Here is a 22,629-nt window from a genome sequence, read left to right as displayed (position 1 = left end):
AAAATCTATGCTCTAATACTTAATATTACAAAAATATATTCTCGTACTGTAATAAGCATGATTATTAGACATTTGCGAGCACTAGATATATACCTAGGATAACACTTTAGATCTACGATTACAGGTTACAAAAACAAGAGATCATCTCAAAATACCAAAAAAAAAAAAAACAATACTGATACAAAATAGCAAATGGTGTCTTTTTAAAAAAAAGATGCTAGCAACAGGTTAACATTTTATGTGTTCGATGCGCTCTTCTGGATTTACCACCAGGACCGCATAAAGCCAAATATTTGAAAACATATACATTATTAGGTCAATATTGATAGCAAAAGAAAAATTTCCTTACTAAATTCTAATCACTCTTGTCCGAAAAATATATCATTGCATATAACTATATTTATATGGCAATTGTTTTTACACTGATAAAAGGAGCTATATTAAAGTACTTAGTTTGCATATTGTTAATTGCCAGAATATGTTTTCAAGTAATTTCATTGATTTACTATTTACATATCTACATGCAAGTTTTAATTATGCACCAGCTGTGCTCAACAATACAGCATGTACATTGACATTTCTTGTATTTCCGCCTACCCAACCCAACAGTATTTCAATGTGTAGTTTATTTTGATCTTGAGCATTTCTTTGTTAGAGAAGGACTGAGCAGGTATGAAGTATACAGTTAAACAATTTTGATTAATAGTTGAGTAGACAATTTTCAGATATATGAATTGTTTTTAATAATTATCAAAGAACCAGGCTTATAATTTAATACGCCATACGCGAGTTTTATCTAATATGAAGCTGTTTTTTTGTTTTCTTCAAAACTTGTTCTGTTTTAATTTGTAGAAATTGTATGATTAATCAAGTGTGGAATATGTATTTTTATTTTTCGCCAGCCATATATTTTTTCTATTGGATAACATCATTTAGCTGTTTTTATTTAGAATCCATTCTTAATGTTTATATTGATTTTGTAAATCTGTAAAGTTTGTTCTTAAACAATTTTGTCTTTCTGTACCGTTTAGGAATGACCTCACACACAACATTTTTAATTAATACACTGAGCTTGAACTCTGTGATTGCCAGTATTCGCTGATAAGGTATAATGTACAATAAAAAAATAAGATAAGATGTTTTCTTTGACTGATTGAAATTGTATGTAATTTCTTTTCGACAAACGAAACAAAAATGTGTACTCAAACGGTCATACTACGGGGCGCCGAATGGGACTCTTGTGGTTTTGTACAAAACTCAATTCTGTCATAACAAAATCAGTTTTGTCTTACAAAACTATGTGATACATATAGTTTTATGAGAACTTCAATTGTGTGATGACAAAATTCATAATATTCATTTTGTGATGACAAAATTCATTCTTGTAGACCAAATTCATTTTTGTCATGACAAAATTCATTTTAGCAGACAAAATTCATTTTTATCATGACAAAAGTCAATTTTGTCAAAAACGTATGCAAATTTCGTTTGCATACAAAATTGACCTTTGTTATCTGATATGGAAATTAAAACACAAAAGTGTCTTGTGAGAGACAAGATTAAATTTTGTGAGACAAAATTGAGTTTTGTGAAACAAAATTTAGTTTTGTCCTACAAAACTCATTTTGTGTAACAAAAGTCGATTTTGTGTGCAAAGTATTTCAATAAATCCAAACTAAACTAATTTGCAGAAAAAATTGACTTTTGTCGCCCAATTTTCAAATTAGGTAACAAAAGTCAAGTCTGTGTAACAAAAATGAATTTTGTCATGAAAAAAGTGACTATTGTCCACTGAAAGATAGTTTTGTATGACAAAATTTTAAATTTTTAATGAATTGTGAATTTGTTAAACTGAACTCATTTTTGTTGAACAAAAGTCACTTTTGTCCGTACAAAATTGAATTTCGAGTACAAAACCACAAGAGTCTCAATCGGCGCCCTGTACATACGGTATATAGTTTATGTTTACGAGAACATGGGTTATGGGTTTTTCAGTTTATTTTTACACGTATAAGTTTAAATGTCTATTCTATGCACAGCACACCATTGGCATCTAGATAGAGCTGCTTAACATTTAAAACAACTGAATTGAGGTGTGATTTTGACTCTTGTTTTATCTGTTAGTCATATTCTGAATAATATTGTTTTCATCGACATATTGTCATTGTTTGAAATCTTTAGTACGATCTATCCTATTCAATTCACCATTTTTTCTTTAAATTTTCTGTATCTAGTCAGGAAAATTGCAATTGTTATCTTATTATTCGTTTTTGTGTGTGTTGCATTGTTGTATTTTTAGTGTTTCTGTTGTTTTCTTGTTTTCCTATTATATTTGATGTGTTTCCTTCAGTTTTAGTTTGCAACTCGGATTTGTTTTTTTTCTCAATCCATTTATGATTTGTCAACATCGGTATAGTGCTGTTGACTTCATTCATTAAAAATGTATTGCTTACTTTAGGAATTGCATTAGGACGAAAAAGCGTTGACCAGAACCATTTTGTATCCAATGAAATAACCATTTATATCACAAGTTTGTTTGTTTCCCTAGGTATTGTTTTAATATTGTCACGGAAAGCACGTGTCTTGACAACATAATTCTGGAATGCATATTGATTGATTTTAGTCAATCTAGGACATCGGCTTGTTATGAAGCATACATGTAAAAATATCAGCTTGTAATAGAAAATATATTGTATTTGTAAAACAGTGCAATCTTTTATCGATAAATTCACTTTTATTCTCTGCATCTAATTTATTTTATGATGATAAGTTAAATAGAAGAAGTTGGCAAATATCCTCACAATAATTCAACGAAAAAAAAATCCTTGTAAAATATTTCTCTGTGCATATTTAATTACAAAAGTACAAACATGTGTACGGTGATTAAATATCAATAAGTTTTTAATTTTTTTTCCGAATTTACACATGTAAATTTGCAAAGCGACATTTAAAAATGCATAATTTAAATAAAAAGTTACATCATTAGTATACCAGGAAGACATGTGTTGATAAAGTTTGAAAAGTCAATTAATAGCCGGAGAAAGACGAAAGTCTAGATGCAAGCAGTATGTTTTATCATTCATTTGTTGAAAACAGTGAATTTCAAATATCCGAAATACTAAAGATTTCCTTATCATAGGCTTAGATCACCTTAGCCGTATTAAGCACAACTTTTTTTTATAATTTTGAATCCGGAACGCTTTTCAACCTTATACTCTTGTTTGGCGTTTTAACTATTTTGATTTGAGCGTCACTGATGAGTCTTATGTAGACGAAACGTGGGTCTAGAGTGTACAATTATAAGCCTGATATCGTTGATAGCTTTAATTTAAAAAAGTAATTATTCTAGAAATACAAAAAGGTTGATCGAACGTTGGAATGTAATTTTATACTTGTATAATACAAACTTTAAATTATTAATGTAATTTGTATATCTGCCAGACTAATACTTAGTAATTAACATGAATATGTTAAAAATATTTATTGGTATATTAATGATAACATTTATTTTAGAATTTAGTAAACAAACATTGCCAAAATAACTCCTTTATGATTTAACAAATATGACAAATTATTGTTGATTTCAGCCATTACTGGAGTCTTCTGGATATCAAAGCGACAACTGGTCAACATTTTATGATGTTGAAAGTTCTACTTTTACTTATATTAGTAGCATTGGCACTACAAGGTATTTGTTTGATATTTAAAGTTGCAATGATTATTTGTTTGTTTGTTCACACACTTAGTTATTCCATTATAACCGTTTTATTTTAATAATGGATAAAACACCGCTTCGACTGGGAAATTCTATTCCATCAACAAGAGCTGGTAAACTTATTTTTACTGTATGATGAAAAACATAAATCATATTATGAAAAAAAAGTTTGCTGTTATACATGTAGCCGTGGATAATTCGAGAATACGCCATTTTTTCTAACAATTAAGAAATTTAATAACATTAAAATATCGTTATAATATTTTTTTCTGAATATAATTCTCTTTTCAAGAAGTCAATGGGCGTCGATATAACCGGCACAGACGTCATCATAACCGGAAGAAAGGTAAGACACACTTATGTTTCAGATAAATTCATCATAGATACCAGGATTGAAATTTGATATAAACGCCAGACGCGCGTCTACAAAAGACTCATCAGTGACGCTCGAATCAAAATATGTTCAACGGCCAACCTAAAATAGTGGTAAAATTACATAATTTGTACTTATTTTACAATCCTCGATCTACAATGAAATACTTTGTTGAAATTTTTAAAAGTGAAAACATGATCATTGTCATCCTCTGTCAGCTTTGGAAGAAGTAGACTACTGGTACCCAAATTATAAATTACACTGACATAAATACCATCCACGAAAAGACAAATAAAAGTCTACAAAACACGATGTATACACATAACTAAAATCTGCGAAACACGCAACTTTATAAATACACATAATGATGTGTATAGCAACTTAATTAATTTCTTAAATTAGCGAAAATTTACCTTGCCGTCATATAATCATCACACGGTAATGTTATGTTACATAGACGTTCATCACTGTTGATTATACTGCATAATCCATCTTTCACATCGAAAATATACACCCTAAACAAGTCATTCAGATCTAATTACTAACAAACCTTGTCTCATTTAGATCCAAGATGAGTTGAAATAACACTTGACAGTTAAATTTGAAAGAAAAAAATGTTATGCTATGCATTTCTAGATCGACAAAAGCTTATTAGATGTATGTATTTATAATTACAATTGAATTTTTTGTTTCATTGAATGCTGATGAATTTTAAGTTTTTGATGATACAATAGTGTTTACAATAGTCATTACTTTAATCACAATTGAAAATCAAAGCAAAATAGTTTAAATTTATGTAAGATTGATGAAAGATTGATATTTCAGAAGTATCTTCCTGGCGCCATTCTAATCGGTACAGAGGTAATGTCAAACAATATTTTTCTAATTCTTATATCGATACACTAATGAGATATCCGTATTTTTGTAGTGCTATTGAAACACTCTTATTTTCACAGACTTAATAAAATGCCTGTACCGAGCTTGGAGGGCGTCTAGTTTTGTAGTTGGTTGCAATAGACATTATTGTCATTTTGATGCCAACGACACTTGTACTTAAAATCTTGGACACGTGAACTGTTGACGTCATACAACAACCCCTTTGTCTTTGTTGTGTTGTCATTCTTTATTGGCCTAATCGAACCATATGACAATGAACTTGAACTATAGACTTTAGAAAACGTTTTCTCTTACCTAAAATATGAAGGTTTAAATTGCGTTCCTGACCTTTTATAGCTGACTATGCGGTATGAGCTTTGCTCATGGTTAAAAGCCGTACGGTATCCTATAGTGGTTAATTTCGATGTCATTTTGGTCTCTTGTAGAGAGTTGTCTCATTGGCAATCATACCACATTTTCTCTTTTTATAATTAAGCAAAACATAAAATGCTACAGTGCTTTTATTGAAAACAAATAGGGTTCAACTTTCTTAAAAAGAACAAGGCAATATTTTCCCTCATATATTGAAATTGAATACACTGTACCCAAGTAAATAAATGCCTTATTGATATGTTGTAATGTTATACTATTGTTTCAAAAAAGGGAGAAAGTTTGGTACCATTTAAACGTTTAATCCCTTTGCAAATGTTTGCACCTGTCCTAATTCAGGAATCTGATGTACATCAGTTGTCGTTTGTTTATGTAATTAAAACGTTTTTCTCGTTTCTCGTTTTTATATAGATTAGACTGTTGGTTTCCCCTTTTGAATGCAGTTACACTAGTAATGTTGGGGCTCTTTATAGCTTGTTGTTCGGTGTGGGCCAATGCACCTTGTTGAATGCCATAAATTGACCTATAATGGTTTACTTTTATAAATTGTAATTTGGATGGAGAGTTGTCTAATTGGCACTCATACCACATCTTCCTATATCTATTTAAACTGTAAAAAAATATTGGTCTGCTTAAAATTCTAAATGCATTGGCAGACATTTGAATCCTTAATTTTCATATCGAAAATTCAGTGCAAACTTTTGTCATCATTTTCCACAAAATAGATTTGAGCCCTTTGTTCAATACCACGATATTTTGAATCTTTCCAAATTGTTCAACTACTTTTAAACATATGTATGTGATTTGCAAATTAATGTTTTTCATTTAATAGTTTACAGTTTTTCCAATTTACTTGATTTTATGTTCAAACATGTGTATCGTTTCTACTGTTGAATAGTATATGTTAATTGAAAACTGAAATCAACTGGTTAAATTCTACATCCTAACATGAAGGTACCGACCTGGGACGCAGATGATATGTGTGTGTCTCAAAAAAATATTGTTAACGAACATACTGCAGAAGAACAACAACAGGACGACTAATGTTTTATAACGATCGTCATCTTTGTTGCAAATATTTAATAACGTCACTTAACTCGTGATTTCATCCGTTAATGTGTCCACGAAATGATTTAAACCATTAAAATCGTCCATAAAAACGACAACATCACCATTTCCTGTAACGTCAAAACAACACTTCAAATATGCTATTAACGTAGATAATGTACAATTATTTTCAAATATTTAATAAACATATACATAATATCGACATGCATATGATTATTTGCAGATAGCAAAACAACCCGATATGGCAGCTTTAGACAAGGGAGATATGTCACGCGTAGAACAACCCAATACGGCAGCTATAGACAAGGCAGATATACTACGCCTAGAACAACTGAATATGGCAGCTATAGAGAAGGGAGGCAGCCCACGCCTGTACGAGAAACCATAACGCCGGTTGTTCGTGGACAAAGTATTCGTTTACCGCTCAATCTATATCCATTTCTATATGATCTAGAACTTCAACCTTTTATGTATGAAACAAATGCATCAGACTTCTATTTTATTGGGAAAGTTAGGATTGATATGGAATGCAGACGGTCAACAAATGAAATAGTTTTACATAGCGACAAACTTATCATTACATCTGTTAAAATACAACCAATGTCACCTGGACAGAGTAAAATTATTCCTACAATAGAGTTTGATACGGTCAAGCAGTTCCTGATTTTGAAAACAACTACACAATTAGTGAGCGGGTCGAAGTATTCTGTTTTTATTGAGTTCCGTGGACCTATTATATCTGAATTGGGCGGACTTTTTCAAACCGCATATCAACGTGGAAATGATACAATGCAAGTAAAAATAAAATAAGTTATTAGTATAGAATACCAAATAAAAAGCAAATATATATAAACCAAAGACGGTCAATTATATAATTTTAAATACATGACACTTTTGACTGTATTACATTTGGCTTTATATTGTTGCACACAGCAATCACCACTGTCAGAACAACATTGTGTTGACATAACAATAGCCATTTTATAGTTATCAGGATCGTTCAATAACAAGGACCATATATTACAAGAACTACTAGTAAATAAAATAAAAGTTCGTTGGTGTATTTTCAATGATAATTATTTACTGTTATTTATGTGTTTTCAGTTATGTTGTCCAGACACAAATGGCGCCACCATATGCAAGAAAAGTATTCCCATGTTTCGACGAGCCTGCAGTTAAAGCAAAGTTCAGGGTGACTCTTATCAGGAAAAAACACTTACTTTCGTTATCAAACTCGATAAAAACACAATCCATAGACTTGTAAGTATAATTTTTTAATATTTCGTTAACAACTCGGTATATGCTGATTGTTTATTAGGTAGGTTCCAACTGAATTTTTAAGATGTGTCTAGTCATGTTTTCGTGATTTACTATTCAGTCAACAATATTTCCCTACAAATGGTGGGGCAACCCTGGGTCACCTTATTTAGACTGTGATGATGTTGATTACTATGATTTAAGGCTTCGTTCTTTCAGTAGTTATTGTATGTACGCATTGACTTGTAGCTGTTGTATTTTCATTTTTGACGTAATATGATCGTTCTTACTTTTACTTTTGAAAAGACCTTATTATATTGCATCGTTTACCTCTTTGTTTTGGACCTGTGACCCTCATTTAGCTTCTTACCGCCATTTTTTGTTATATAGACAATAATAGTGCACTGATATATCAACGATATAAGGATGAGGCCTAGAAACGGGGAAATGCGAGGCTCTGCAGCCTTCCCCCCATTTCCGACCAAATCCTTATATCGTTGATATGTCAAGTCAATGCACAACTATTGTCTTATACTGCTATCTAAAAAAAACAATTTTCAATTGTTGTTTGATGTATTAAAATAAAAATTACTAAAAATGCAAAAGAAATAAGTTTGAGTAGTTATATTCATTGAAAACAAGAACAGGTTGAATAGGTCGTATGAATAATTATTTATAATTTCGGCAATTTCTATTTTAATATCCAGGAAAAGTATATATAAGGAAAAGTGATAGCAGGTCAGTGACTGTATATGACACAGAAATATACGGTCAACACATTTTGCCTGCTCCAATAGAACGAGTGCTGCATAAAAACTAACAATAATCTCTGCATCCTCAAGAATATATAAAAAAAAATATAACTGTTTTTATTCAAATGTCTTCCCTCCCCACCCCCTGTACTGTGTTTGATTGAAAAGGCTATTAGTCATTAAATGTTTGTTTGTATCTGTTTTAATCTTATGGTGCAAAATTCAGAAATCGAAAAGGCAATCGCTGAATATACTCGCTTATACTAGTTAAACGAATTTGATCTAAATCATTATTGTCCATTAAGAATGAACAATATAAATCATGCAGTAATAAAAATTCAAACAGTTCATATTCTTACTAATAAACTACGTAAATATAGGTTTAATTTAAAATTATGAACCAAAGATCAGTTACTACTCAAAGCTTTTTGTTGGCGTTAAAAAATCATAAACAAAAATTTGTATGTTCTAAAATGAAATAGTTTCATATATCTTCTACTTTAAAAATAAAATTGAGAATGGAAATGGGGAATGTGTCAAAGAGACAACAACCCGACCAAATAAAAAACAACAACAGCAGAAGGTCACCAACAGGTTTTCAATGTAGTGAGAAATTCCCGCACCCGGAGGCGTCCTTCAGCTGGCCCCTAAACAAATATATACTAGTTCAGTGATAATGAACGCCATACTAATTTCCAAATTGTACACAAGAAACTAAAATTAAAATAATACAAGACTAACAAAGGCCAGAGGCTCCTGACTTGTGACAGGCGCAAAAATGCGGATGGGTTAAACATGTTTGTGAGATCTCAACCCTCCCCCTATACCTCTAACCAATGTCGAAAAGTTAACGCATAACAATACGCACATTACAATTCAGTTTAAGAGAAGTCCGAGTCTGATGTCAGAAGATGTAACCAAAGAAAGTAAACAAAATGACAATAATACATAAAGAACAACAGACTACTAGCAGTTAACTGACATGCCAGCTCCAGACTTCAATTAAACTGACTGAAAGATTATGATTTCACCATATGAACATCAGGCACAATCCTTCCCGTTAGGGGTTTAGTATCATTCCATCATAATATATATGAGAGGAACATAACCCGTGTCATGCCAACAACTGTTTTTAGAATAAATGTGTTTAGTTCCGACTTTGTTTTTTTATTATACGCTCTATTCATTTGGTTCCAGAACAAACGACTGGGTGGCTGATCATTACGCCGACACTCCGTTGATGTCAACCTACTTATTAGCCTTTGTTGTTTGTGATTTCAAATCTAGAGACGTCATAACCTCAAAGAATGTATTAGTAAGTATTTATAATGCAATGTGTCAACACTCCAACCTAATTATCATTTCCTTCTGCTGTTCTTTGCCTGAATGATTATAAATATCTGCGGAATCCAGTTAATTGAGATGTTGAATTAATTCATCATCAATACTAGGATTTTGTACCCCAGCCGAGCGTAACTTGTGCAAAGAACTCATCTGTAAAGCTCGAATTAAAAGCCGAAGTCGAACTTAAAAGAAGCGAGGAACCAAATTTCGGATATTGCCAAAAACAAGCCAGAGTAATCTCTTCTTTGGGCGAACAAGCTTTGTTTTTTCGAATTACTAAATGTTTTTCCACAGTTAATTTTGATTTAATAGTATTATTACCACACAATAGAATTAAGGTTTATGTACCCTTCTGCAGCCATTTTTGTACGAATTTTTCAAACCTCAATTTTATCAACACTACAGATATAATGAATAATAGAAATAGGCCATTCAGTACATATTCCACGGGGAAACTGGATGCAAAGTATTATTTTTTACTGTTTCATTGCATTTGATAGAAAAAGAGGACTTTGTGGCAAATAAATCAAGATTTTTTATAGAAAATACACAGCCTTTAATACAGAGATTTTTGTTATAAAATTTGAAACATAAATTACTCACTTGATTTTCTATGATGTGCTAGTGTTTATTTTTTACCAAAAGTTCTAAGCAACCTGTAAATTCCAAAACACCTCGTGCTGAGTCACTAAAGTCGAGCGCACCCTAAAAAGTGTACTTGATTTTGGCTATCTTTATATTTGTTTTAACCAATAACTAAATTTATAAACTTGTTTTAAGGAAATAAATACTAGCACTGCATGCGATAATCCTATATCTATCAGTCATCAAATTTCCAAATATGAGACTACAAGGATAAAGGCTGTAGATTTTCTTTTAAAATCTTGATTTATTTGCCACACAGTCCTCTTTTTCTATTAAATGCAATGGCACAGTAAAAAATAATGCTTTACATCAAGTTTCCCCTTGGAATATGTACAAAATGGCCTATCTATATTATTCATTATATCTGTAGTTTTGATACAATTGAAGTTTGAAAAGTTCGTACAAAAATGGCTACAGAAGGGTACATAAACCTTAAACACTGAAACAAATGTGGACTGGTGAAATCCTCGTAGTATGGAGATAATGTTCAACTTCCACGAAAGGATTGGAGTGTCAAATATGACAATGTTGTGTGTAACAATGATTATTCCGGGTTCCACAGTTGATTTTTGTCATTCTTTTCCTTTAAAATAAAAAAAAAAATGCTAATCACATGCGTATCGAATCTCAACTTACAGTCAACAACAAAGATACACGAATGTGGATTTAAAAGAGGATGACTTTGAATGTCCGTCGTGTATTTTCGACCCTCTTTTATACATGAACCATATAAATTCGATTATTTTGACGCAATTTAATCAAACTGATCGGCAGTATTGAATACATATTTTGAAATCTAGTTTACAAATAATCGATTATCTCCATTAAAACATTGATATCACAGAAAGATGTTATGTATTCAATTGACCATTGAAAATGGCTTAACAAATCATTGTAAATATGCTTAACAAGTATTATTTTTGCATTAGTTCAGAATTTGGGCGCGTCCAGCAGCATATGACCAAACAGAATACGTTTCAGACCTTGGAAGCAAAGTTCTGACTTTCTATGAAGAATTTTTTGATTACCCATTCATGCTTCCAAAACAAGGTGAGATAAGTATGTATAAGAATCAATGCCCGCTTCCGAAATACTATGAGATGTTAGTGGAACATATATACGAATCCATTTCCGCTTCCAAAATAAGGTGAGAGGCATATGTAGAAAACTTTCGCTTTCGGAACAAGGTGAGAGGTATAACTATACACATCGATTCCTTTTTTTAAAGAAGATGATAGGTGTATGCATACGAGATGATTTCCATTTTATAATCAAGATGAGGGGAAATGCATATTTTTAAAATTTTGCTTCCTAAACTAGAAGAGAGGTTAACGTCAATATCTGCTGCTTTATCAAGATAAGATGTATATGCAAACGTATATTTAACGTTTTTATCACAATATTACTGTATACAACTAGAAGAAAAACACATCGTTTCGTGTAAAAGACCAACATACAAACAATAAGTTTGTTCACACATTGTTGTCAAAATAACGGAACTTGGAGCGACTAGCATACAAATGAGAGGTCTTGCTAGCTATAAAACAAGATATAATCCACAAGTTCTACATAAGAAAATTCATGAACCAAGTCAGAAATATAACAGTTGTTATCCATTCATTTAAGCCCTTTATTTAACCACTTGTTTTTTTGTTTTTTTTAACTCTCCTTAAAGTTCGATATTATTTTTATTTTACATTTTATCTTAAGTTCAATGGTAAAGATGCATTCAACATACTTACTAAATTTTAATATAGTTAGTGAAATAACCATCATCTTAATAGCGGAACGTTAAATTTATGGATGTTGCTCTTTTCTTTTCGTTCATTCTATTGAGAAGAAACTGTCACAAAAACATTCATTAAACATAGGGTGGTTTTTTCATTTTCAGTTCTTTCCTATTTTGCAGTGATTTTGCAGTGATTTTTTTTACTTTTGAAGAACTGATAGGTGTTCCCAATTATATTTTATTTGCACTATATTTTGTATCGTATTCTTTTTCCGTTCAAGATATAATTGGTGTCCCAGATTTTCTTGGTTCAATGGAGAATTGGGGACTGCTAATCCAGAGAGAAGAAGCTATGTCATACATACCTCAGAAAACAGCAGAGTTCTTTAAAGAGTTTGTTACTATGGTTTTATCGCATGAGTTGTCACACGCGGTAAGTAGAAAAAAACGCAATGATATTCCTTCTTTCTTTAAATATGATAAATTCATCTCTCATCTCGTGTTTTGATTAATATTACATCCTTGTGGCTAATTGAAGAGTATCATTTATCGTAAATTTAACGAACGCCATCACGAATTGGTTAACCGTAATGGAGTAACCGTTTCAAAGATGATATTGGATATGTTCCTTACGTCGTAACTGGATTTAATCTCCCGAATAAGACTATTTTCCGGGATTTCTATAATATGAGCAGCAAGGTTGGTGTCACATGTGGAGCAGAATCTGCCCCCCTTTCAGAGCACCTGAGATCAATCCTTGTTTTTGGAACGGGTCGTTTTGCTTACTGTGTATTTGTCTGTGTTGAGTCGTGCGTACTATTATTAACCTGATTGTCTTCTTTTTATTTATTGTTATCCATGTCGTTGTCAGTTTATTTTCGATTTATTAGTTTGACTGTCCCTCTGGTATTTTTTTTATCAATTAATGGTAGAGTCGTGGTGTAGTGGTTAGTGCATCGGACTACTAACACAAAGGTTCCTGGTTCGATTCCCGTTTGGGATGGAAATTTCAGGAACTCAATTTTCGGCTCTCCCTTGACACCATCTGCGAGTATGGTCTTGAGGAAACGATGATAGTCCGTCGGAAAGGGACGATAAATGGCTGACCCGTGTTAAGAGAGAGCCACATCTCTTGCACGTTAAAGACACCCTTGTAGATTTCGAAAAAGAGTAGGCTAATGCCGCTACAAGGCAGCACTCGCACCTGCAAAGTGGAAAGGGATTAATATAAGTTGCAAAACTTGTTTCCCAATCCACTATAAATAAATATGTTTAAACTAACAGGTTTTGTTTATTTCAAAGTATTTATATTATAAGCTTTATTTATAGATTATTACATGGCATTTTACATATGGCCCTGGTATCAGCCCTTGACTCCCATATCAAGCCAGAGGGCTTTAGCCCGAGGGCTTGATATGGGTCGTGGGCTGATACCATGGACCACATGAAAAATTACATGTAATAATCTATTTATCACATATTTTTAAGCAAAAGAAAACAAATAGCTTACATTACATCAAAATGATTATGTTTGATATTTCATCAAAAATCAAAAAGATATTTAACAAAAAAAAATAAAAAAATGTACTGTATCACTGTGAGTTAAAAAAATGTTCGTATCACAGTGGGTGAACAACGTTTTGTGAAAAGTTTCAGAAATAATTAACAATAAATACATTAATTCTAAGAATTGCAAATATTAAACGACTTTAAAGAGTTACATTACAAATGTTTAAAAATGCTTAAAAAGAATTCTACATCGCTACTCATTCCAGTGTGGCGTCATATATTTTCTAAATTCTTTATGACGTCAAAATTTTACTGGAAATTTTGTGATTTTCACTGTTGATTTCTACTTTTTTCTTCTACAGCAGATTCGTAATTTTCTAAATTTCTTTTCATTGTGTTCAACTTGTTTACAAATAGTCCTTGATTGATGGTTACCGGAAGTTAAAACTCGGGGGCTTGATATGGATTTCGAGGGCTGATATCGATATCGGCCCCGAGGGCTGATTACCAACCTTGACTTCCGGCTATTATTGGCCATGCAAAAACGTACATATCAGTACAAAATATGTGATAATACATGATATAAAATAGAGGAAACAAAAGTTATTATGTTAAAACTGACGATAAGAGCCAAATAAATAAACAGATTATTTATTTCCTGCTTTTATCTTGTATGTGTTTCTTTAGAGAGACAATGGTATCTGATATGTAATTAATGTATGTATATAAAACTTCAGGTTTAATCGTATGAATATCTTTTTAAAAGTTTATAGGTGGGTTTTCCCGTTTGAATTGTTTTACAATACTAATTTTTTTGGCCTTTTATAGCTTGATGTTCGGTGTGAGTCAAAGCTCCGTGTTGACGGTCGTACATTGACTAATAATGGTTTACTTTTATAAATAGTTACTTAGATTGAGATCTGTTTCATTCGCACTCATACCACATATTTCAATATTTATATAAACACTCTTTGATCGGCGGATCTTATATTATTTCATTTCCTTGTAACTTTATATTTTATTTTGTAGTGGTTTGGGAACTTAGTCACACCCTCATGGTGGGATGACTTATGGCTGAATGAAGGTTTTGCCTCCTACATCGCATATTTTGCAATGAATTCCGTAGTTCCAAGTTGGTTGCCGGTAAATATTTAATTAAAATGCAATATAACAATACTATATTAACCTAATGTCATGCGTATCCATGAACCTGATTTGTTACAACATGAGCAACACGAAGGGTGCCTCGTGTGATGCAGGATCTGCTTAACCTTCCGGATCACCTGAGGTCATCTTTAATTTTTGGTGAGGTTGTCATGTGTACTATCGTTTGTCTGTTTGTCTTTTTTTTCATTTTAGCCACTGCGTTGTAGGTTTATTTTTTGTTGACGAGTATGAATGTCCCGCTGTTATTTTTCGTCCCTCGTTTTTGACTACAGCAGGTATTTAACCTTGCAAGAATCCTCAAAAAGTTTATTGTCGCAAAAGTTCTTTTAAAGTACTTATATATTCAAATAAACAAATGTAGCATATTTGGTTTTTAATAAATTTTAATGAGGTTAAAGATTATTGAATTGTAACTGTAACTTTTCTACAAGCTTCATGTATGTTCTTTATTTAAGATCTATGCTGATTAAGATGTTTTGAAAATGATCATTTCGAATAAAGCCATTTTACATCAGGTTGCTTTGTTTTGGTGTTGATGTATACTTCCCCCGACCAAAAATTTTGTAAATGGCTGAAAACAAAAATAGTTTTAAAAACATACAACCGAAAGGCTCATTATATGGAGAACATAAAGTATTCGTTTCATAGCTACTTCGTCTGCTATTTCATGAAGACAATAAAACTCCGACAAAGAGAGGTCAAATTTAACCAATACGCGAGAGTATTAACCATGTTACAAGTATTTTCTAATTAACATTCTAACATGACGTCCTTCAAACGCTTTGAGTACACACCCGTGGTAAAATATGAATATATTGGTTGGGCTGTTCCGATTGTACTCCCACGTCACATGATTGTTTATGAATGAAGTACACGACGTCATAGATTAATGACGTAATAATTTAAGCATTTTACGGGAAAATACACGCTTCTGATACCGAAAATCATCACAACAAAGAAACGTAAACAAACGATGCTAAAATGTGGTATAAGCCCTTTTTTTTATATACATAAAAGATATATAGATAAATTATCATTAAAATTCATCCAAATTTATCTAAATATGTTATTGTAAATAGTTTGAGCATGTCACTAATTCTGTTTACTCCGTTCTTTACCGCCAATCTAAAAGTGCGTTAATTTATGGGAACGGCAAATATTTGCCTCCACCTAGAGCGCTTCGTTCCAAAAGAATTGCCGTATTTGTCTTATTAGAATCGAAATAATTCATGGGGGCTTGAATATATCTAAATTTTACCACGGGTTGTCCCTTTATGCCGATATTTTACCCCTCGCTATCGCTCAGGGTAAAATATTTGTCATAAAGGGCCAACCCGTGGTAAAATCACGATATATTCAAGCCCCCATGAATTATTTCTTAAGTACACCGAACTTGTAATGAGTTTACATATATTTATTGACATTTATGAAAGTTATATTCACAGTTATGTTAAATCAAAATTTGAAATATTCAGAAATGTGTATCGAACCATACGTATCTATTTTGTAGCTCTATGATTATGTGATAACAGATGTTCACAGTGCTTTAGCATCTGATGGTCTAATTTCCTCACATCCTTTACATGTCCCTGTTACTAGTCTAGCTGAAATAGATGCAACACTTGACATCATTTCCTTCAATAAGGTATGTATACAAAATGGAGAATTGAAACGGTGATTGCGAAAGACGATAACTAAAATGCGAGCAGAATACAGAATAAGGTCACATCACTAAAATTGAACGTAAAACACTAAACTCCGAAACATATAAATGAACCAAAATTGAAAAATAAACGAACAACAAACAAGCAAACGAACAATTGTACAAGATTTACAAAGGCGAAATTTTCTGACGAGTCATGCGCAAAAAAGGCGGCGTATGAAATAGGCTTTTTGACTATATAAATGTAACTATCTATTAAAGTAAAAGCAATTCTCAATCAGGTCATTGGAATATGAATGTCGAACACTTATGTAGGAGCGTTCTTTTTGTGTAGTACTTTGTAAGCCTTCATCACTTTTGATTTTGTTTTAAGTCGATTTAAATGCAATTGCCAATGTAAAGAATATGCCACTAACTATCATTCACGTAATTTTAATACAATTTGCAGAGGTTTAGCTTGCTATAAAATCAGGCATTGTTTTCTGAAATTGTCGTTTATTAGTCAGCAATATGGCAGATGTTTTTTATTTGATTTATTGATTGATAACGGTTGATTGATTTTGTTAGTTTTTAAAGGATTTCAGTTTTTTTAATTGGCCTATTGTTCGATCAAGCGAGTTCAACGCTATTTCCTGTTTTCTACATTATTTCGCGAAAAATGTCGGTCCTACTCAAATAATTTCGTAGTCAAATTGACCTGTCATGAGCAGGCGTCGTAGCAATCCTTGACCTTAATCGATTTGAACTCTCGACAGCCAAATAAAATGTTTGTATCTTCACACAGATGGAAAAAACTTCTTAATATGATAAGTTACGAATAATAATTCTACATTGACAAAAAGAGATGAAATGTGACAATTCATTTTTACAAAGACGACCTCACATGAATTAAATTTGAATTCGCAGAAGATTTAGATTATACATGAGCACATCCTGAACAATTAAAGAGACTGCCTTTCAATGAATTAAAGAATTGCACATGGCAGTGTACTTCAATTCCAGATAGATACTGTATTGAACAGATAAAAATTGGTCGTTATCAAATCAGTTTCATCGATACAAAATAGTTGAATTCTTATTTTTATGAATAGTCATCCGTTGCATTATTTTCTTGTTCATGTTGAAATAATTTTATGTCTAAGTTGGATAAAATAATCTGCAAACTACACATAAAGACTAAAAGAAACGTAATATTAAAATTCCATGTGTCAGAAGAATCATGTTAATTGAAGGTTTGGTTTGTTTTTAGGGTGGATCTATTTTTAGAATGTTGCAATTCATTGTGGGAGACGCAACATTCAAGAAAGGTATACAGGTAAGCCATAACAAGGTCCTTAGTAAACATATTCAGACAGTTTCCCTGCAGTCAATTCAGTTCTGTTCAGTAACATTTCTTTCAGATAGTTCAGTACGATGATGATGCGGTAAGATAAAACAGCAGTTTCTAAACATGGACTAACCACTTTTTGATTAACCCCGGTGGATAAGTCTGTAAATGTACAGAACACTTAAATTGAAATAAGATTGATTTTTCTGTGTTTCAAGGGCAGTTCAGACCAAAATTGACGAACTTATGCCCATCATAACGATTTGGAAGCTTTGGCATATATTGTACTTTAGTCGGTTGCACCATAAAGCTGTCTTGGATATTTCCATCCCATATGTAAAGTATAAAAAGCCTAATCTATCAATTATTGAATTTCTTTTAACAACTTCCAACTTTGCTAACAGCCGCTTTGACTGATAGTAATAAAACTCCAGTTGCATACGTATAGTATAATTTATTGAAAAAGAAATGCAATTAAAAAGTTTAATGACAATACGTTAAGGAGCAAACCCTGAACAGAAACAACTAGCCAGTTGTACATTAAGTAAGATAAAATTATGAAATAAGATAAACCCATCAACACATCTGTCTGCGGTTGTAAAAAGAAGAGAAAAAAAACTAAAATAAAACGCTAAAAAATATGTTTTGTTGGTATCAAATTTGCTAATTTCATTCATTGGCAATGACATGAAAGAATAAAATACCTTGACTCCATATTTCATCTTTGAATGTTGTATGTATATCACATGCTTGTATTTTTGCAGAGATTGATTAAAGAGAAAGAATACGGTGTAATGGTTCATGACGATTTCTGGGAGGCTTTAAGGAAAGTAAGCACTCCTACACTTGTTGTTTAGGATAGACATTGGTGAAACAAGAACATCAAGAATATAAAAAAAGAAGATGTGGTATGATTACAAATGAGGGAAAAAAAATCCAGAACTTGGATAGATTGTGTTATTTAACCTTTTATGAGCTATTGCAGACGTATATGAAAAGGGAAAAAAAGGGATATGGTGTAATAAATTTCAATGCCTAAATATGACCTAGAGCATCATTTATCTGGTTTACTAGAACATCTACGTGCTGTGCACGTGGTTTCGAAACATCGATTGAAGACTTCCCTCTTACTTGAAAAACATTTAACTATTATATAATATACTTGATATCAATAGACGTTTACTTTCTTATCTTTACCTTCAATTTCGTCACTTGTCATTTTTTTTTAAAGTAGTGTTATGATAACAAAGAATTAACGTTTGAACCAGTACCCCTTTAGTCGTGTCAATAATGTTCTTTATACCATAAACAGTACCTATTTGAATGATCAGTTCGATCAATCTACAGAATTTACAAATTCTTGAATCATAATTAAACGTGGATTTAGACAAGTTAGACCTTAAAAAGACTTTCACGAACTACTGTTTTTTCCTTCCAATTTAGCAAAGTATAATGGATGGACATAGTTATAACAGGTATAACAGGTATAAGAATAAAAAGCCACTTGATGTTAAAGGGATAATGGACACTTGGACGTTGCAAATGAACTATCCAACAGTTTTTATGGAAAGAAAAGGGTATGGCATGAAACTGAGTCAATCCAGGTATCTTTTGGATAAAACTGCTACTGATCCTGGAACCTATACCTCACCATTCGGGTAAGTATCATATATCAATTATCTAAAGTATATGAAGGATAATAGGCAACTACAACAATGTTTTGTTCTACCTAGTATCTTACTTCCAATGGTCAAAATAAGGGTTTTAGCGTAATCAGTCAGGGGCATTATTTTTAATTAAGTAACAGTTAAAATTACCTATACAAGTAATGTTGAAAACGAGGCTAATTTAAATATAACTTATATAAGTTATTTTTCTGAATATTATTTTTATAGGTCTCCAATAATACAGATTTTACTAGCTTTAAATAATTTTCACAGTCATCTGGTTATTTTTCCCTTGATATATAAAAACTAATTCTTCTGAAACACTAATTAACTTTCTGACGCACTTATCTTTCATACCGACGCTTCTGGGTCAAAGATTGGTCTCTTGGGACTATTAAATTATCATTTTCCTCTAAAATCTTGCAGGTAGACTGATATAAATAGATAGATACTTGTGAATTAATTAAGACCTGAAGTTATTTATAATTTGTAACCCAATTCATTTACATATGTGCCTTACATAAGTGTAATTTCTATTTTTTCAAAAATGTATAAAATAACTATTCAATTAATATTTTTGTCATTATTTTTAAAGTAACCCTTTATCTCTATACTCCTCTCAAATCTGATAAATTCTTTATTTTATGATATAAAATGTTGTTTAAAATCATGAAGACTACATTTAGTCTATGTTTCTATTGAAAATTAAAATAACTCTATTCAGTAATTTTATTATTTTTAAAACAAAAATTACTTACATAAGTAATTAAAAAACATAACTTGTTTAAGTAACGCCCCTGACTGGTTATTCTGGTCTTTCAAAAGCTTAGCTTTATCAATCGTATATCTTTACAAAAATCTTAACATAATTTTCTTATTTACGATTTTATAATTTATAATTATACGATTTTCTTACCCCAGAAGTAGATTACCTTAGCCGTATTTGGCACAACGTTTTTGGAATTTTAGGTCCTAAATGCTCTTCAACTTTGTATTTGTTTGGCTTTTTTACTATTTTGATCTGAGCGTCACTGATGAGTCTTATGTAAACGAAACGCGCCTCTGGCCTTTAAATTATAATCCTGGTACTGTTGATAACTATTTACATGAGCTTGAACCTTTATTATATGTCTCTTACCATAAAGGCATAAAAGTTAAGTGTTGTCATAATCAATAACACCTTGTTTGAACAGTTCAGATCATATTCAGTGTTTTACATAAGCTTGGATCTTCGTCATATTTCTCTTACCTTGTGTTTAAACAGTTCAGTTTTAGGTGTTATTATGATAACACTATCCTTTTATTCATTTCTGTTTGATGGTAAACACAACAAGTCAGGTGCCTCTGGCCTTTGTTAGTCTTGTATTATTTTAATTTTAGTTTCTTGTGTACAATTTGGAAATTAGTATGGCGTTCATTATCACTTAACTAGTATATATTTGTTGAGGGGCCAGCTGAAGTACGCCTCCGGGTGCGGGAATTTCTCGCTACATTGAAGACCTGTTGGTGACCTTCTGCTGTTGTTTTTTTTATTTGGTCGGGTTGTTGTCTCTTTGACACATTCCCCATTTCCATTCTCAATTTTATTTTTAAAGTAGAAGGTGATTGAAACTATTTCAATGAGTAGCAAATGATTAACCTAAATCGACATATTTCTTTTCCAGGTATAAATGGGAAATACCTTTTACATTTACAACCCAACAAGTTAAAGATTTTGACCAGAATAAGGATGACATAATCTGGATGAGAAAAGATGGTGCAGACGGTACGTATATTATTCAGGGAACGATTTTGTTATACTTTATTTTCAGTCAGAAGTTGTGGTGCTTAAGTTAAAAATAATTGAAACCCTACATCAATAATCCTGCCGTGCATGCATGTACTTACCATAGTGTCTATTTATGTTATGTGTATTCAAAAAATCGCATAAGATTAAAGCACACACAATAACAAATTTAAAATTGCTTTCTTCATTTCATTTGTTAATGCGCACAATGTACATAAAGTACAGTTTTAACCGAAAACAATATAATAATAGTAATCCGCTCATAATATATGCACAAAAATATATAAATACATAAAGTTGCTTATGTTCATAAGTATACGATCTTGTTGTGATATCTTGGTTTTATTTTATTTGTTGGTTCGGATTTTGCCATTTATTATTCTCTTTGTTGTATCTCGGGATAGTACGGCATGGAAATACACATTTTGTCATGTAATTATAGATTATTACATGGCATTTTTCATATGGCCTTGGTATCAGCCCTAGACTCCCATATCAAGCCAGAGGGCTTTAGCCCGAGGGCTTGATATGGGTCGTGGGGGGCTGATTCCAGGGACCATATGAAAAATGACCTGTAATAATCTTTTTATCTCATATTTTTTAGCAAGAGAAAACAAATAGCTTACAACAAATTATGTTTGATATTTCATCAAAAATCAAAAAGATATTTAACGAAAATAAAATAAAAAATGTATCACTGTGAGTTAAAAAAAGTTCGTATCACAGTAGGTAAACAGCGTTTTGTGAAAAGTTTCAGAAATAATTAACAATAAATATCTTAATTCTAAGAATTGCAAATATTAAACGAATTTTAAGAGTTACATTACAAATGTTAAAAAAATGCTTAAGAAGAATCCTATATCGCTACTCATTAGACAGTATATTTTATAAATTCTTTATGATGTCAAAATTTAACGGGAACTTTTGTGATTTTCACTGTTGATTTCTACTTTTTTCTTCTACAGCAGATTCGTAACTTTCTAAATTTCTTTTCATTGTGTTCAACTTGTTTACAAATAGTCTTTGATTGACAGTTTACCGGAAGTTAAACTCGGGGGCTTGATATGGATTTCGAGGGGCTGATATCGATCGATATCAGCCCCGAGGGCTGATAACCAACCTTGACTTCCGGCTATTATTAGTCATGCAAAAACGTACATATCAGTACAAAATATGTGATAATATACTTTATCACATATTTTGTACTGATATGTACGTTTTTGCATGGCCAATTATATCAGATTATTACATGGCATTTTTCATATCGCATGTATTATCAGCCCTAGGTTTTATATCAGCCCAAGAGCCGCATGGCTCGAGGGCTGATATTGGCCGAGAGCTGATAATACATGCGATATGAA

General features: G+C 31.8%; 1 protein-coding gene across 1 annotated transcript in view; it reads left to right on the top strand.

Annotated features, from left to right (window-relative positions):
* LOC134718200 (aminopeptidase N-like) overlaps positions 1-22,629 on the top strand; it is a 159,625-nt gene that overhangs the window by 122,846 nt on the left and 14,150 nt on the right. Inside the window, exons 3-15 of the mRNA XM_063580692.1 lie at positions 4,008-4,061; positions 4,914-4,949; positions 6,646-7,213; positions 7,527-7,682; positions 9,629-9,746; positions 11,350-11,470; positions 12,431-12,582; positions 14,688-14,801; positions 16,336-16,470; positions 17,738-17,803; positions 18,580-18,645; positions 19,259-19,473; positions 21,147-21,247. Of these exons, the coding sequence (XP_063436762.1) occupies positions 4,008-4,061; positions 4,914-4,949; positions 6,646-7,213; positions 7,527-7,682; positions 9,629-9,746; positions 11,350-11,470; positions 12,431-12,582; positions 14,688-14,801; positions 16,336-16,470; positions 17,738-17,803; positions 18,580-18,645; positions 19,259-19,473; positions 21,147-21,247 (1,902 nt within the window). The remainder of the gene's footprint in view (positions 1-4,007; positions 4,062-4,913; positions 4,950-6,645; positions 7,214-7,526; positions 7,683-9,628; positions 9,747-11,349; positions 11,471-12,430; positions 12,583-14,687; positions 14,802-16,335; positions 16,471-17,737; positions 17,804-18,579; positions 18,646-19,258; positions 19,474-21,146; positions 21,248-22,629) is intronic.

The sequence above is a fragment of the Mytilus trossulus genome, chromosome 5 (genome assembly GCF_036588685.1).
Source record: "Mytilus trossulus isolate FHL-02 chromosome 5, PNRI_Mtr1.1.1.hap1, whole genome shotgun sequence".
Classification (NCBI taxonomy): Eukaryota; Metazoa; Mollusca; class Bivalvia; order Mytilida; family Mytilidae; genus Mytilus; species Mytilus trossulus.
Note: the sequence above shows the minus strand (reverse complement) of the source record. Positions and strands in the feature narration are given on the sequence as shown.